Genomic DNA, 13,125 nt, shown 5'->3' with positions numbered 1-13,125 from the left:
AGAGTGGTAGAAGAAAAGTTTTAGATACATTTTTAGTGGTATTTGATTCAACTTTTTAAATATTGCCACAGATGAATTTCCCAGTAAACAAACTCAGACCTGGTGTTGAACTTAAGTGTATCCTCCAGATTGATAAATGCCGATCTGTGTATGAATATTAGCCTACACCCATTTTTTCAGCTTACGTGATCCATCTGGTCAAACAATGCCTCCTTGTGGCAGGACTATGTTATACAAGCTGAGCGTACACTCCTGGACAAAATCATTAAACTGACTGAAAACCTCCTGGGTTGCGTTTTCTTTGTCAGGGACTACAACTTTCTTCCACACTTCAATGTTTGATGCTCCCTTGCAAAATCCAAGTATGTATTTGTCTTTAAAAGAGTCAGAGATCACGTCTGCAAAGCTCATCTCTTCTTTTAGGAACCATTTGGATTTTTCTCTTGCACTTAAAGTTGAAGAGTTACGGTAATGAGAACAGCTTGCTTTAATTATTGCTTATGATTGGAACGTTTCCGCACCTGGACTCCTATGTACTGTACGGTAATACCCTGGATATCACTGTAAAGCTTTTTTATGGGGCTGTTTGAATCTTCTTAAACGATAAAGGAGTTACAGTTCTTTAAAGTTCGTCTCCTCAGATGTCGTCTTGCCTTTTTTGGGCTGCAGTGACGCTTTGAGGATCATTTCGAGGATCATTCTGTGTCTTCGATAAATTACCTACTCACAATTTTTTTGTCTCTCGCTCCTGTTTCTTCATTTTGAAGCTCCTCTTCCAACCTGATAATGATCCTCCAGTACCACGTGAGATTTTGTGTCTCCTTCGTGAGTGTGTGTGTTTCTTACTAGAGGAGCAGTTGACTCCGTATCGTCCTGGCTCACAGTCCTCACACGTAGTGCCATGGAAACCCTCATAGCAGTGGCACTCCCCACTGCCAGAGACACCGTCCAGACAAGTCCCGTGATTGGAGCACCAGCTGCCCTCCTCTCCTGGGCATTTGTAACACTCGTGGCCGTAGTAACCAGGGCAACATGTGTGATCCTGCCGGACGGGAAAGGTGATTGTTATTATCAGCACATCTCTGAGCTAACCTGCCACAGAGCCCAAACCACAGCATAGAGGATAATTTACAGTAGTTATAGAAGAGCAGGCGGTGACGTATGAATGCTGATGCTGACCTTGGTTGTCTTAATACAGTCGATGGAACAGCCGGGCACATACAGCCTGAGGGTTCTGATTCGCTTCATGTAGCTACAGTTGCTTCGCATTTTGGGTGGAAAATTTTGTCTGGTCTACATGAAGACAGATAACAGGAAGTCAAACACAACTCTACACACATGGATGGACATTCAGTGAAAGAAAAAGTTGAGATAATTCACTACACTGAAGATCCAAATTCTGGAATATTTCCAGATTTCTAGAATCCCAGGAGAGTTCTAGAACTTCAGAGTCATGAGAATTGTGGAATTTTCCAGGATTCTCAAATGTTTCAAGGATCTTTGATTATCAGTAGAATTCTAGCATGTTGCTGGATTTCTAGGATACTATCCTAATTCTACACTGACCCCAGGATTCTAGACTGTCACAAGGTTCTACACTGTCACAAGAATTCTAAAATTTTCATTTAATTCTTGAATGACACCAGAAATACTAGACCATTTCTGAGTTTTAAAATGTTACCAGACTTTAAAGAAAAGTGCTTTGTTTCTAGAACATCACCAGAATTCGAAACCATTTTCAAGATTTTTTGAATGCCACCAAAATTCTGGAATATTTCCAGACTTATGGGATGCCAGGAAAATTTCAGAATTTAAGAAGGATTCTATAATCAAAGCAAAAGTCTAGAAGTCCTGAATGATACCAGAATTGTGGATTACTGTCAGAATTCTAAAATGTAACTGGATTGTGGAATTTTTCCAGGATTCTCAAATAATTTAAAGATCTGTAATTATTACTAGAATTATAGAATAATGCTTGCTTTCTGGAATAGGAGCATAAATCTGACCCCAGAATTCTTGAATATGACAGATATCCTAGAATGTTCCCAGAATTCTTGATATTTAATATAGCTCTCAAATGACTCCAGATTTAAGGAACTACTCCAGCATTCTAAAATGTTTCCAGAATTAAGAATGTTGCTTGTTTTCTGGACTAATAGCAGAAACCCAGAATGATACCAAAATTCTAGGATGTCAGTATTGTTCTCAAATGACACTGTAGTTACGAAACCATTTCCAAGTTCTAAAATGTAACCAAAATTATAGAATGTTGCTTTGTTTCTACAGTGATGCAAGAATTCCGGAATTATATCAAAATTCTAAGATTTTGTTAATATTCTCAAATAACACCACAGTTAAGGAATCTAAGTTTTTATAATGTTACCATATTTGTAGAGTGTTGCTGGATTTCTAGAATAGTATAATTCTACACAGACCCCAGAATTCTAGAATGTCACAAGAATTCTAAAATTTTCTATAATTCTCAAATAACACCAGAATTTGGGAACTGTTTCAGAATTCTCAAATGTGGCCAAAATTATAGATTGCTTCCAAGATTCTAAATTATTACCAAGATTCTAGAATGTTACTCAAGCAATGTAACGTTTCCAGAACCCTAAAATGTCGCCAGAATTCCTGAACGCATCAGAATTTGATGTTTGAGTCTCCAGTCCCAGTGTGTGAGTGTCTCTGGATGCTAAAGGAAACTCTCCTCACTGAGCTAACTTTGACTTTCTTTGACTTCATTTTTCTGGAGCAAAGACCTCTTTCTAGAAATGTTCTGATGCTCTGCCTCTTTTTCGTTATAAACTGTTTTTTCCTGCTCGTTTTTAGAGAATTCACAACTTTCTATAGATCAATAATGCTCACCATGAGGGTCTGGTCCCACACTGTGTTCAGTTCTACTTTTATACACAGGGACGGTTGGAAAGAATCACGAAAACTTTGGACTCCTGGAGGAACTGGGAGCGCTAACTTTTTGTAGAACTATGAAATGTTCATTATTTTTCAGTTTTGTGCAACTCCATCTTTTTTAACCTCTGTCAGTTCAACACTTTCTTTGAAGCATTTCAAGCTGTTCATTGGACTAGAACTGCTTGACTTAAAAAGAATGGTAAACTGGGCTGTTTAATAACTATTGAATGGTAGTGCATAAAAATAAATAAATAAATAAATAAATAAAATCAATACTTTTTAACACCATGTATCTGGAACAAAGCAAGCTCTTTTCCTTTTAATTTTAATGATACGTCCCCAATTCCCCAACAGTTGAGGCATTGAGTGAAATGTTAATAAAAACAGAAGACCCTGTTAGACCTGATTAGACGAGGCTTTCTTACTGGTTTGTATCCGAACGAACATCTGGGCACTCCTTCACAGTCTGAACAACGTCCCTGGAGACAAAGACAGAGAGATGAACAGATGCAGCCCTGTAAACATTCATCTATGTGTTGTGTTACACATCTACTGGCTGAGTGTGGACCCCGCGTACCTCTCCTCCTTCTATCCATCCATCTTTTACTCTGCTCTCCATCCAGCCACCCTTTAACCCATCACTCCTTCCATACTTACCATGCCCCTAATGAGGACCTCTTTCCCACATCTGTTGCGTTGGATTTTAAGGACCTGAGGGACGATGATGATGATTCCCTCCTCAGCGTTGATGTGACTGCCATCGAGAGGGACTTCGTTTACAGCTGTCTGCAGGGAAACAGGAGGAGACAAAAAAAACAAAGCTTTTTTATCTCAGATATTTCAGTACTGGCAGTAAAACTCAAACTTTTCAGCTCCTGCAGGCTGCTGTCTGTTTTCACATTAAAAGTTTGAACTTTGTCTGCTTGTCTTTTCTTTTCTGCTCTCAACGAAGATGGACACCTTCCTTCTAGCTCCCTCCTTCCTATCTGTCCTGCTTGCTCTTGGTCTGTCTCTGCCTGAACCATCAGAGCCTCTCTTTGTATCCAATCCAAAACCTATAATCTTGGATTTGATCAGCTGGTCTCCCAACGCAATAGATCAAATTTTCTCGACGAGGAAACTGGGCAAAGGGGAGCCCGCCGGCGGTATACGATCGACTCCTGGGATACCTGGAGGACCGTATGCCTGTCGATCCTTTCCGTTGAAGATGTCAAAGATTTCTACATATTTGGATTTATGATATCTGGCTTTCTGCTGTTTGCGATTTCCTGATTTACTGCAAACTTTAGAAGACGGAGGCTGCAGTTTTGGTAATTGACAAGCAGCCCATCATTGAGGGATTGTGCAGGGCTGTCAACACTCAGGGCTCTAATTTTGTAGACCAGGCGCAAGCGCAGGTGCACATGCCCTGCGCAGGCCTTCGCCGCGCAGACAGGGTGTGACCTGCGCACTTTGCAAGTTTTCTGCAGGCAAGTTTCCTCCATCTTTTTAGATCACAATAAAAATAAAGACTAAAACAGAGAAATATGGGAAATCAAGGGTAAATCCTGAGTGACACAAATTTATTTTGTTTCTTTTTTTCTTCATCTTTTCTCTCCCTCTTTTCTTTGAATTAAATGAAATGAGAGAAGCCAGATATATACTCAGTATCAGATGTTAAGGCTGTTTATTGTTTAATTGTAAGATGTGCATCAAACTTCCAGCTGCCGTCAGGTTAACTTTCCATTATGACAAACGGCTTTAATCTGACATCAGATGTGACGGGACAGTTAATATAGATATAAATGTATATGCTGGTTCAGACGGTTACATTAAATAGTGATTGCTGTGATTGTTTATTGCATTAAAATGTGCCTGACACTCTGGAAACCTGCCTCTTAGGCTTTGTTGACGTGAGCGCACATGTGCGCCTGTCACCAAATTACAGCTGTGCAGGGTGCACTCCGCTTTGCGCCGAGGATAGACCAGGTTGGAGTTGCCGAGCGCTCAGCGCACTTTCTGCTCTGTTTTTGGCAGGAAATTGTCACTGCGCCAACATGAATCTGCCGACACCTCCCCCTGGTGCGCTGTCAACTCCCCCTGATGTGCCGTCACACACATCTTTGCGCAGACGGTCTACCAAATTGGCAAATTGGCAGAGCATGACGGTGTGCCGCTCGAGATTAACACTGCGCGGGGTGCGCCAGGCTTGCACCCCCTGCGCTCCACCACGAAATTAGAGCCCTCAGACTCGGGTTTTTCCCCATGTCTGTTTTCTTCTATGTCTTGGAAGGGATGTAACTGAAATGAAATTTCCCTTCAAGGATCAATAAAGTATTCTGATTCTCATTCTGATTCTGATTCGAATTATTACCATCAGAGAATCAAAACTAATCTCCACTGAGCAGGACGACCCTTAGCTCATTCATATGTCACTTAGCAACCATAGGATGACATCATGACCTATAAAAGCATTGACTATTGGCAGCTTGGATGAGGAGCACAGCGAGAATGGCAGGGTCTGAGAAGCAGGCACATGACTTTGATAGTCCAGGTGTTCTTACCTGGTTTTTGCTGTTTACGTGGAACTGGACTTGGTACTCAGTGCCCAGCAGAGTGCTTTTCAACATGCCGTCAGCTATGTGGTCAGGGAAGATCAGCTCATTGGGAATCAGGTGATATTTGAGGACATCCAGGTCCTGGACAGAGTCACAGACAAATGAAGAGACGCTGGTGATGAAGTGCTTTATGTCAAATGTTACATTCAGAAACACAAAACTTTATCTATCCCATATAGTGAATTCAGTTAACAGCTCCTAATTCAATAAAAAACAACAACAAATACACCAATCGTTCAGTTGACTTTAAACAAAGACAAACCAGGACCTCAGTTGAAACCAAGGGGTTTGACAAATTTCCCATGATAGAGATCTTACATGTAACCATAGCTGCATTGTTTACATGTGAAATCAGCTGTTAGCAGCCTGTAGCATGTCAATGCTAACTGGTGCAAGGCCAGATGTTTCCCCACAAGGTGAGGAGAAGGAGGTGAGGACGATGTGCTGGTTCTCAGGTATGAGCTAAGAAGTGACGACATGGACCTGTCCTTCCATCCATCATTATTGGGAACGTAAGATCTGTCTCCAATAAGATGGACAAGCTAGCTGTGCTAACCCAGCAACAGAGGGAATACCAGAAGGCAGAGTAGCATCATGCTTTTCACAGACATGGCTAACGGAGCTAACAGCAGACACCAGCGCCACATTGGAAGAGCTTCACCCGCTGTGAGCAGACAGGATCCAGGAGACAGAGACTGAACAGACTGCTGAAGAAGCTCAGTCCTGGACCCTGTGGAGGTGGAGGCTGGCTGAACTGGACAATGATGGACAAGCTGTCAGCATCTATTTTCTTATGGAGCTTTTTACACTTTCTATACACTTTCTTACTTTTGTTTTCTTGATTGCTGCTGTGACTCCTCCTGAATTTCCCCTCGAGGATAAATAAAGTATTTTCCATTCTATTCTGGATACTGTAGCATTAGCTTCATGTTAGCTTTTTCTAGCATAGCTGTCTCATCACTCATGTAATGCAGTCCATGGTAGTGGTGTCTGTTTGCTGTGAATGTGTCGCCCTAATCTGACATCACTTTTTAAAAATGTGTTCGCTTGGGACGAGAAGAAACAGTCTCTGACAATGACAGCCAGAGAAAGATTAGAGGTGATGACGTAGTGGGATTCGAATGGCGTCTCTTTTCTAAGAGATGTTTTTTTGACTTCAGATCATCAGATCAGGATTTAATGAGGATCTAAAGCTGTTAGAGTCCTCAACGGCCTTTGTTATTCTCTTACTGCCCTCTACTGGTCTGATGATGTTTTGCATTTATCTTTATTTTCACCACCATGTGACATTTCCCTGTTTTGCATGGGTCACAGAAATGGTTGAATTGCAGTTTTATTCTTCGTTCACTCAAGCCTGGAAAGTTTCAAACATGGAGAAGGATCCAACCCACAGATGATTCAACTCTGTAACTTTAAGTTTCTTTCTTTCAGCTCAAGATTTTTGGTCAAACATAAGAAACGTGATGATCAGCACTACAGAGATGTAATCTAAGTTTTAAGACAGAGCAGACTTAAATACAAGCGTAGACCTACCAGAGTGGAGGAGTTGGTCCCGCTGAGGTGCTGCTTGATGACATCATCTGTCGGCAGCAGGATGGTGACGTCACGCTTCAAAACATTTGACAGGTTATACATCTGAAAAAAAAACACACAGACTGTTTAAAGATGGACGACTACACCTCTCCCTGAGGTCTGAGACCCTCAGTAACAACAACACTGTTTACGGTGTAGACAAACAGAGCGAAAGCTGTCTCACCTCAACGTACTGCCTGAAAAGACTGAAGTTAGACGAGGAGTTCAGGAAGCCCATCAGGGTCGGGGGATCAGGGGGTAGATCTGAGACCAGAGGATAAAGAACCTGACCACATTCAGACAAACAAACAAAAACAGTTTTGGTTTATTGAGGATTTCTGGCTCTCTTTTTGTTTTTTAACTTAAAAACCACAACAGGCTGTCAGTTTAGTCTGACTTCCTCCCAGGCTTGTTCTCACCTTGTCGATGACGTGGATGTAGCCATTGGTGGCGGGCAGGTTATGGGTAATGATGGAGGCGTTCCCGATGTGGATCACCTGAAATCAAGCAACAACAGTTAAAAACTTGAATACCAAGTTTTCTTTCCTAACTTTAAATCTACTCGGCCCAGCGCCCTTTCCTTACCCCGCTTTTGTTGCTGACCTCCCAGGAGGTTTGGGGGTTTAGGGTGGGAACTCTGTGACCCACTAGTCCATCCAGATCTTCCACAGGGTACAACCCTTGCAGGAAGTGGGCCCTGAAACCAGGAAAGGTAAAAGGAAAGGGCTTATTTCACGGATGATGACTGTTGCAGGGGTCTGATTAATGACAGATGCTGGAAACGTAGAACTAGCACGGTGGAAGTCAACACAATGAGGAGAAGACGGTCAAAGCTGGTGGGAGTAAAAGAAATCCAGATTAAAGGTACATTTTTGCAGGAATGTCCACGAACTAAATTGATCTTGTGGCCCAATATTTATGTTTGTAGATTATTCTAATAAGACCAGCGAAGCTTATCCATTCAGAATACTTTTGATCCACCTGCACTCCTGGTTTGTCAACACCAAATAGCAGAACCTTTGGTGATATACTGTTTACTCTCCTGATGTCTTCACCTCATCCTCCTTACAATTATGTACTCCATCTTTTTAGATCACGTTAAAAATAAAGACTAAAACAGAGAAATATGGGAAATCACCGGTAAATCCAGAGTGACACACATTTATTTTGTCTCTTTTTTCTTCGTCTTTTCTCTCCCTCTTTTCTTTGAATTAAATGTAATGAGAGAACCAGATATATACTCAGTATCATATGTTAAGGCTGTTTATTGTTTAATTGTAAGATGTGCATCAAACTTCCAGCTGCCGTCAGGTTAACTTTCCATTATGACAAACGGCTTTAATCTGACATCAGATGTGACGGGACAGTTAATATAGATATAAATGTATATGCTGGTTCAGACGGTTACATTAAATAGTGATTGCTGTGATTGTTTATTGCATTAAAATGTGCCTGACACTCTGGAAACCTGCCTCTGAGGCTTTGTTGACATGTGCGCACATGTGCGCCTGTCACCAAATTACAGCTGCGGAGGGTGCACTCCGCTTTGCGCCGAGGATAGACCAGGTTGGAGTTGGCGAGCGCTCAGCGCACTTTCTGCACTGTTTTTGGCACGAAATTGTCACTGCGCCAACATGAATCTGCCGACACCTCCCCCTGGTGCGCCGTCAACTCCCCCTGGCGTTCAACCATACCCATCTCTGCACAGACGGTCTACCAAATTGTCAAATTGGCAGTGCACGGCGGTGCGCCACACGAAATTAACACTGCCTGGGGTGCGCCAGGCTTGCGCCCCTTGCGCTGAGCCACGAAATTAGAGCCCATAAAGGTAAATGCAAAAAATCACCAGACCAGTAGAGGGCAGTAAGACAACAACAAAGGCCTTTCAGACAAAATGACACCAAAGAAGAAGACATAGAAGCTGTTTAGCTCTGCAGTTAGCCTGTTAGCATGGAGGATCTTTAGCCTGAGCCGGTTTTGATGGAGATTTATTTCACTGCAGATGGACTCATAAAGGAGACCAGCTCTAGAGACAAAACTGTCTTAAGCTGTTTCTAGAAGCGCGTGCTCCTGCGTCTAAAGCATGAAGACACAGAGATAGAGCCATGTTTGAGCTTCAAAAGGAGCCGTTGATCGAGGACTCTGAGCGGGATGCATCCTTTTCCAACAGCTTTAGATCATCATTAAATCCTGATCTGATGAGCAGATTATGACAAGTATATCAAACCAAACACAGAACAAGTCCTGGGGAAGTTGTTCTGGTTTAAACAGCTGCTGTAACCTGGATCTCCACTGACACGTTCAGCTGAAGGTCTCCAGTTTACAGGGTCACTCTTTAAACTGGGACACCGGGAGCCGACAGACACATTCACAATATCAGGCTCAAAGAAGACCATCGGTTAGGAGGAACTAAACCAAGTCCATCACAGCTGGGGGTCAGCTTAGCGTGGACGGTGGGGAGGGGGGGATAAAAACAATGACTGACCTCAGGAAGTAGGGCAGGCGGTGTCGGCTTAACCAGAATGATATCTGTGTTCCAGTCATGTTCCTCATAGCTTCTCTGGACGGAGCCAAAACAGTGACGTTTCCACTCAGGTCCTCAGCGCTGTACTTGTTATTCTGACAACAAACAAAAACAAACTGTTAGTTTTCTTCTAGTCGTGAGTTTTTGGTTGTTCCATCTCCATTTTGCAGCATGTTGTTTTAAGAACACATATGATACACCTTACAAGTTAGATTCACAACGAGCGAGTTTTGTTTTTTCTCACCTGAACCAGTCTGGTGAAGCGGAACAGCTTCATGTTCATTTCCAGCTCCTGCAAACACAGACAGAAACAACATGAGAACATCTGACGAAGATGAAGACTTGTTTTCTTCAGTGAGCTGGTGTCTGCCATGCAGTCAGGGGTTCATGCTTCACTCAGATACTGTGCATCCAGTTGAATTATCCTTACATTCATTAATGATCCATAGCAGACAAGTCCGTCTCCAAAGTAGCCATCGACACAGGTACAGGTGCGTGTTGCATTCTCTGTCCTCTCACATACGGCCTGATTACAGCAGAGAGGGATCAGAGACTAATCTAACCTGCTGAGACATTTCTCTGTTTTTATCAGGCACTTAAAGGATTATCAGGAATCAGTAATGTTTCAGGATAAAGACTCAACAACAGCATATTAATGGAAATAAAGTCCATGGTAGACAAGATACAAACAAATGGATAAATAAATAGAGATGTTTATTTTATGTTTGTGTGGCTGTTAATATTCACCAGGTCATGGCAGCCTCCGTTCCGTCTGAGGCAGGGGTCAACAAGGTCACACTCCTCACCGTTCCCCATGTAACCTGTTTTACACACACACTCATTCTGCGGACAGAAAGACAAAGAGGATTACAAGTTCAGGTGGAGACTAACTTAATGAAAATTATACTTTAGACCAGGGTAGGCAACCTTTACTCCATAAGAGTCATTTTGCCTCAGCTCAGTTGGGTTAAAGTCATTCAGGAGCCACGTCTGCTTAATCTTCACAATACAGACAGTAAAGTGTAAAAAATTCTAAACAAATTAAAAACTAGTGAATAATTATACAAATAAAATGTTTTGGAATAAATAAAATTGTTCATGTGATGCCTAAGTTTTTCATTTCGAATAACTTTGCAAAAAGTTTAAAATTTTGTGCCAAAAATTTGCAAAAATTTCAAAATCTTTTGGAAATTTAAGAATATTTGCAAAACTTCAAAAACATTACACTGTGTGAATTTTTTTTTGATTATTGAAAATTAATACGTTGTTTTAAACATCTTGATATTTCATAAATTTGCAAAAATAAAGAGGAATTTAATTATTCTGCAATAACGAAAAAAGTAAAATTTCAAAATATGAAAACTTAAAAATTTAATGAAAAATAAAAAATAAATAAATAAAAAAGTAAAAATAATAAAAAATATAGCTGCATGCAGCAATGACGGGCCCTCGCCCCGCGGAAAATGGTCCGTATTGGGGTAATTCCCAAGCAGCCTAAGTGCAGCAAAATGTGCCTCAAGCAAGAGCTCTGTGTATGGATGAGGTTGTTCCCCCGCAAGCAAGCATACATAGTACATTGAAAGCATAGTTGATATGATTAGTGTACCATAGGGGGAGCAGCATTATCACTGTAATTCATGTCAACAGCAGTCAGGAGTGGGAGTGACTTCATGTGTGTAAAATTTGGAGCAAACGTTAAAATGAATGTAATAATATGATCAAGCATTTCCAGTGGGTGGCGCTATTGCAGTAGCAGAGATTTGAGGTTATGGAAGAGTTGGGGGATGGACTTTCATGGTGTGTGTGAAGTTTGGAAGAAATTAGACCTTAAATGACTGAGTTAGTACTACTTCCTGCTGTGTTTTGACATTAGCGAGGTGAAGCTAGTGCCATAGACACACCCTTGACCTTGAGGACATGAGCTGATTTGTAATGCTTTATGAAGGCGTGACAGAGATTTGCAAGTTAAATGAAAAAGAAAATGGCAAAAAATGAAGAGGCTATAAATCAGAGAGTAAAAGACATTACTTCCTGTTAACAGTAAGGGGCGCTGTAGTGTTAGATGAAAAGAAGTATATGGATGTGTTGGAGATGGGAGAGTTAACATGTGTGTGCATTTTGGGCCTGATCCAACATTGTACAAGAGAGCTATTAAGATTTTCATGAAGTAGCAAAATGGTGAACTTTGGCGGCCATTTGTGGCCGAGCCATACAAGATGATAAGAATTGTATTGTAAGTGTTCATCTTCAATGTGTGTAGTTTCCACAAGGCAAGTTTGGAGTTCATCTTAGTCCAAACCTGGGAGTAGTTCATTGAAATACATAGCCTATAAACGTAATTTTGGCAATTTCAGGCCATTGCCATCAGGAGGCGTTGTAATTTCTGGGAGGAATAGAGACATGGCTGTGTCCAGGGCTTAACACTGAACATGTGTGTAAATTTTGGTGCAGATTAGACAAAGTTGAAAAATGCCGAACTTTGAGCCTGTGTCCTAGCCAAACGGAAAAAAATTCTGTAAATTTAGCTATGATTATTAATGTTCAATGTGTGTAGTATACACATGCCAAGTTTGGAGTTGCTGTGACAAAAGCCCTAGGACTAGTTCGTTCAAATGCGTAGGCTACAAATCGTCAAAATCCCATGTTTACGTGCTAATAGCGAAGTTCGTGTTGAGAATTCACGATAGTCATAAGAGACTTTTTTGTTCATGTGGGCATGCTTGTTATACCCACCAAATTTCAGGGCTGTAGCTGAAAGCAGAGCAAGGGGCTGCAGTTTTAAGCCCCTAGGGGGCGCAAGGGGGGATGGATTTTTGCACAGACAGTGGAATCATAAATTTTTCGCCGAGTTTGAATTTTGTGGCTAGGTCATTTCGCCTTTTTTTCAAGCCAAAGGCACGCAAAATGGCATTGTATTGGCAGAAACAAAGAAGAAGAAGAAGAAGAAGAAGAAGAAGAAGAAGAAGAAGAAGAAGAAGAAGAATCCTAACAGTTACAATAGGGCTTCGCCCCCCGATTCTCGGGGGCTCGGGCCCTAATAAAAAATTGCAAAAATTCCTTTTTTAAAAAAAAAAATTAAAAAAATTTGCAAAATATCAAGAATGTTACAATTTGAAAAGAAAATATGGGATTATTTAAAATAAGAACTTTTTATACTTAATAATTCATAAATTTACAAAAATACAGAGAAATTTAATTATTTTGCAATAACTGAAAATAAAATCAATCAAAAATTGAAAAACTTAAAAAAAGAAAATTAGAAAAAGTAAAAATTTAAAAAGTTTAAAAATTTGCAAAAATTCCAACATTTTTGCAAATTTAATGAATATACGCAAAACTTCAAAAACGTCACAGTTTGCAAAAAAAAATATTTCTCAATTCTAAAGTTTGATAATTTGCTTTTTAATCTTGCTATAACATAAAGTAGTAAAAATAAAGAGAAACGTAATTTTTTTTGCAACATTGTCAAAAAAAAGAATGAAAAAAATGCAAAAATAAGGTAAAAAAAAATCCAAAAAA

The 13,125-nt window shown here is 40.7% G+C and overlaps 1 protein-coding gene across 4 annotated transcripts in view; it reads right to left on the bottom strand.

Moving 5' to 3' along the window:
• stab1 (stabilin 1) overlaps positions 1 to 13,125 on the bottom strand; it is a 97,892-nt gene that overhangs the window by 41,455 nt on the left and 43,312 nt on the right. For all 4 annotated transcript variants that reach the window (XM_074687574.1, XM_074687489.1, XM_074687720.1 and 1 more), the window contains 13 exons: positions 10,354 to 10,449; positions 10,037 to 10,132; positions 9,851 to 9,898; positions 9,568 to 9,701; positions 7,668 to 7,779; positions 7,502 to 7,579; positions 7,267 to 7,368; positions 7,044 to 7,145; positions 5,457 to 5,591; positions 3,571 to 3,699; positions 3,339 to 3,392; positions 1,180 to 1,293; positions 847 to 1,042 (listed from right to left, as the gene is read on the bottom strand). In XM_074687574.1, the coding sequence (XP_074543675.1) occupies positions 847 to 1,042; positions 1,180 to 1,293; positions 3,339 to 3,392; positions 3,571 to 3,699; positions 5,457 to 5,591; positions 7,044 to 7,145; positions 7,267 to 7,368; positions 7,502 to 7,579; positions 7,668 to 7,779; positions 9,568 to 9,701; positions 9,851 to 9,898; positions 10,037 to 10,132; positions 10,354 to 10,449 (1,396 nt within the window). The remainder of the gene's footprint in view (positions 1 to 846; positions 1,043 to 1,179; positions 1,294 to 3,338; positions 3,393 to 3,570; positions 3,700 to 5,456; positions 5,592 to 7,043; positions 7,146 to 7,266; positions 7,369 to 7,501; positions 7,580 to 7,667; positions 7,780 to 9,567; positions 9,702 to 9,850; positions 9,899 to 10,036; positions 10,133 to 10,353; positions 10,450 to 13,125) is intronic.

The sequence above is a fragment of the Halichoeres trimaculatus genome, unplaced genomic scaffold (assembly GCF_033239565.1).
Source record: "Halichoeres trimaculatus isolate MK-OKI-2021-1 unplaced genomic scaffold, fHalTri1.1 fHalTri1_scaffold_1, whole genome shotgun sequence".
NCBI lineage: Eukaryota > Metazoa > Chordata > Actinopteri > Labriformes > Labridae > Halichoeres > Halichoeres trimaculatus.
Note: the sequence above shows the minus strand (reverse complement) of the source record. Positions and strands in the feature narration are given on the sequence as shown.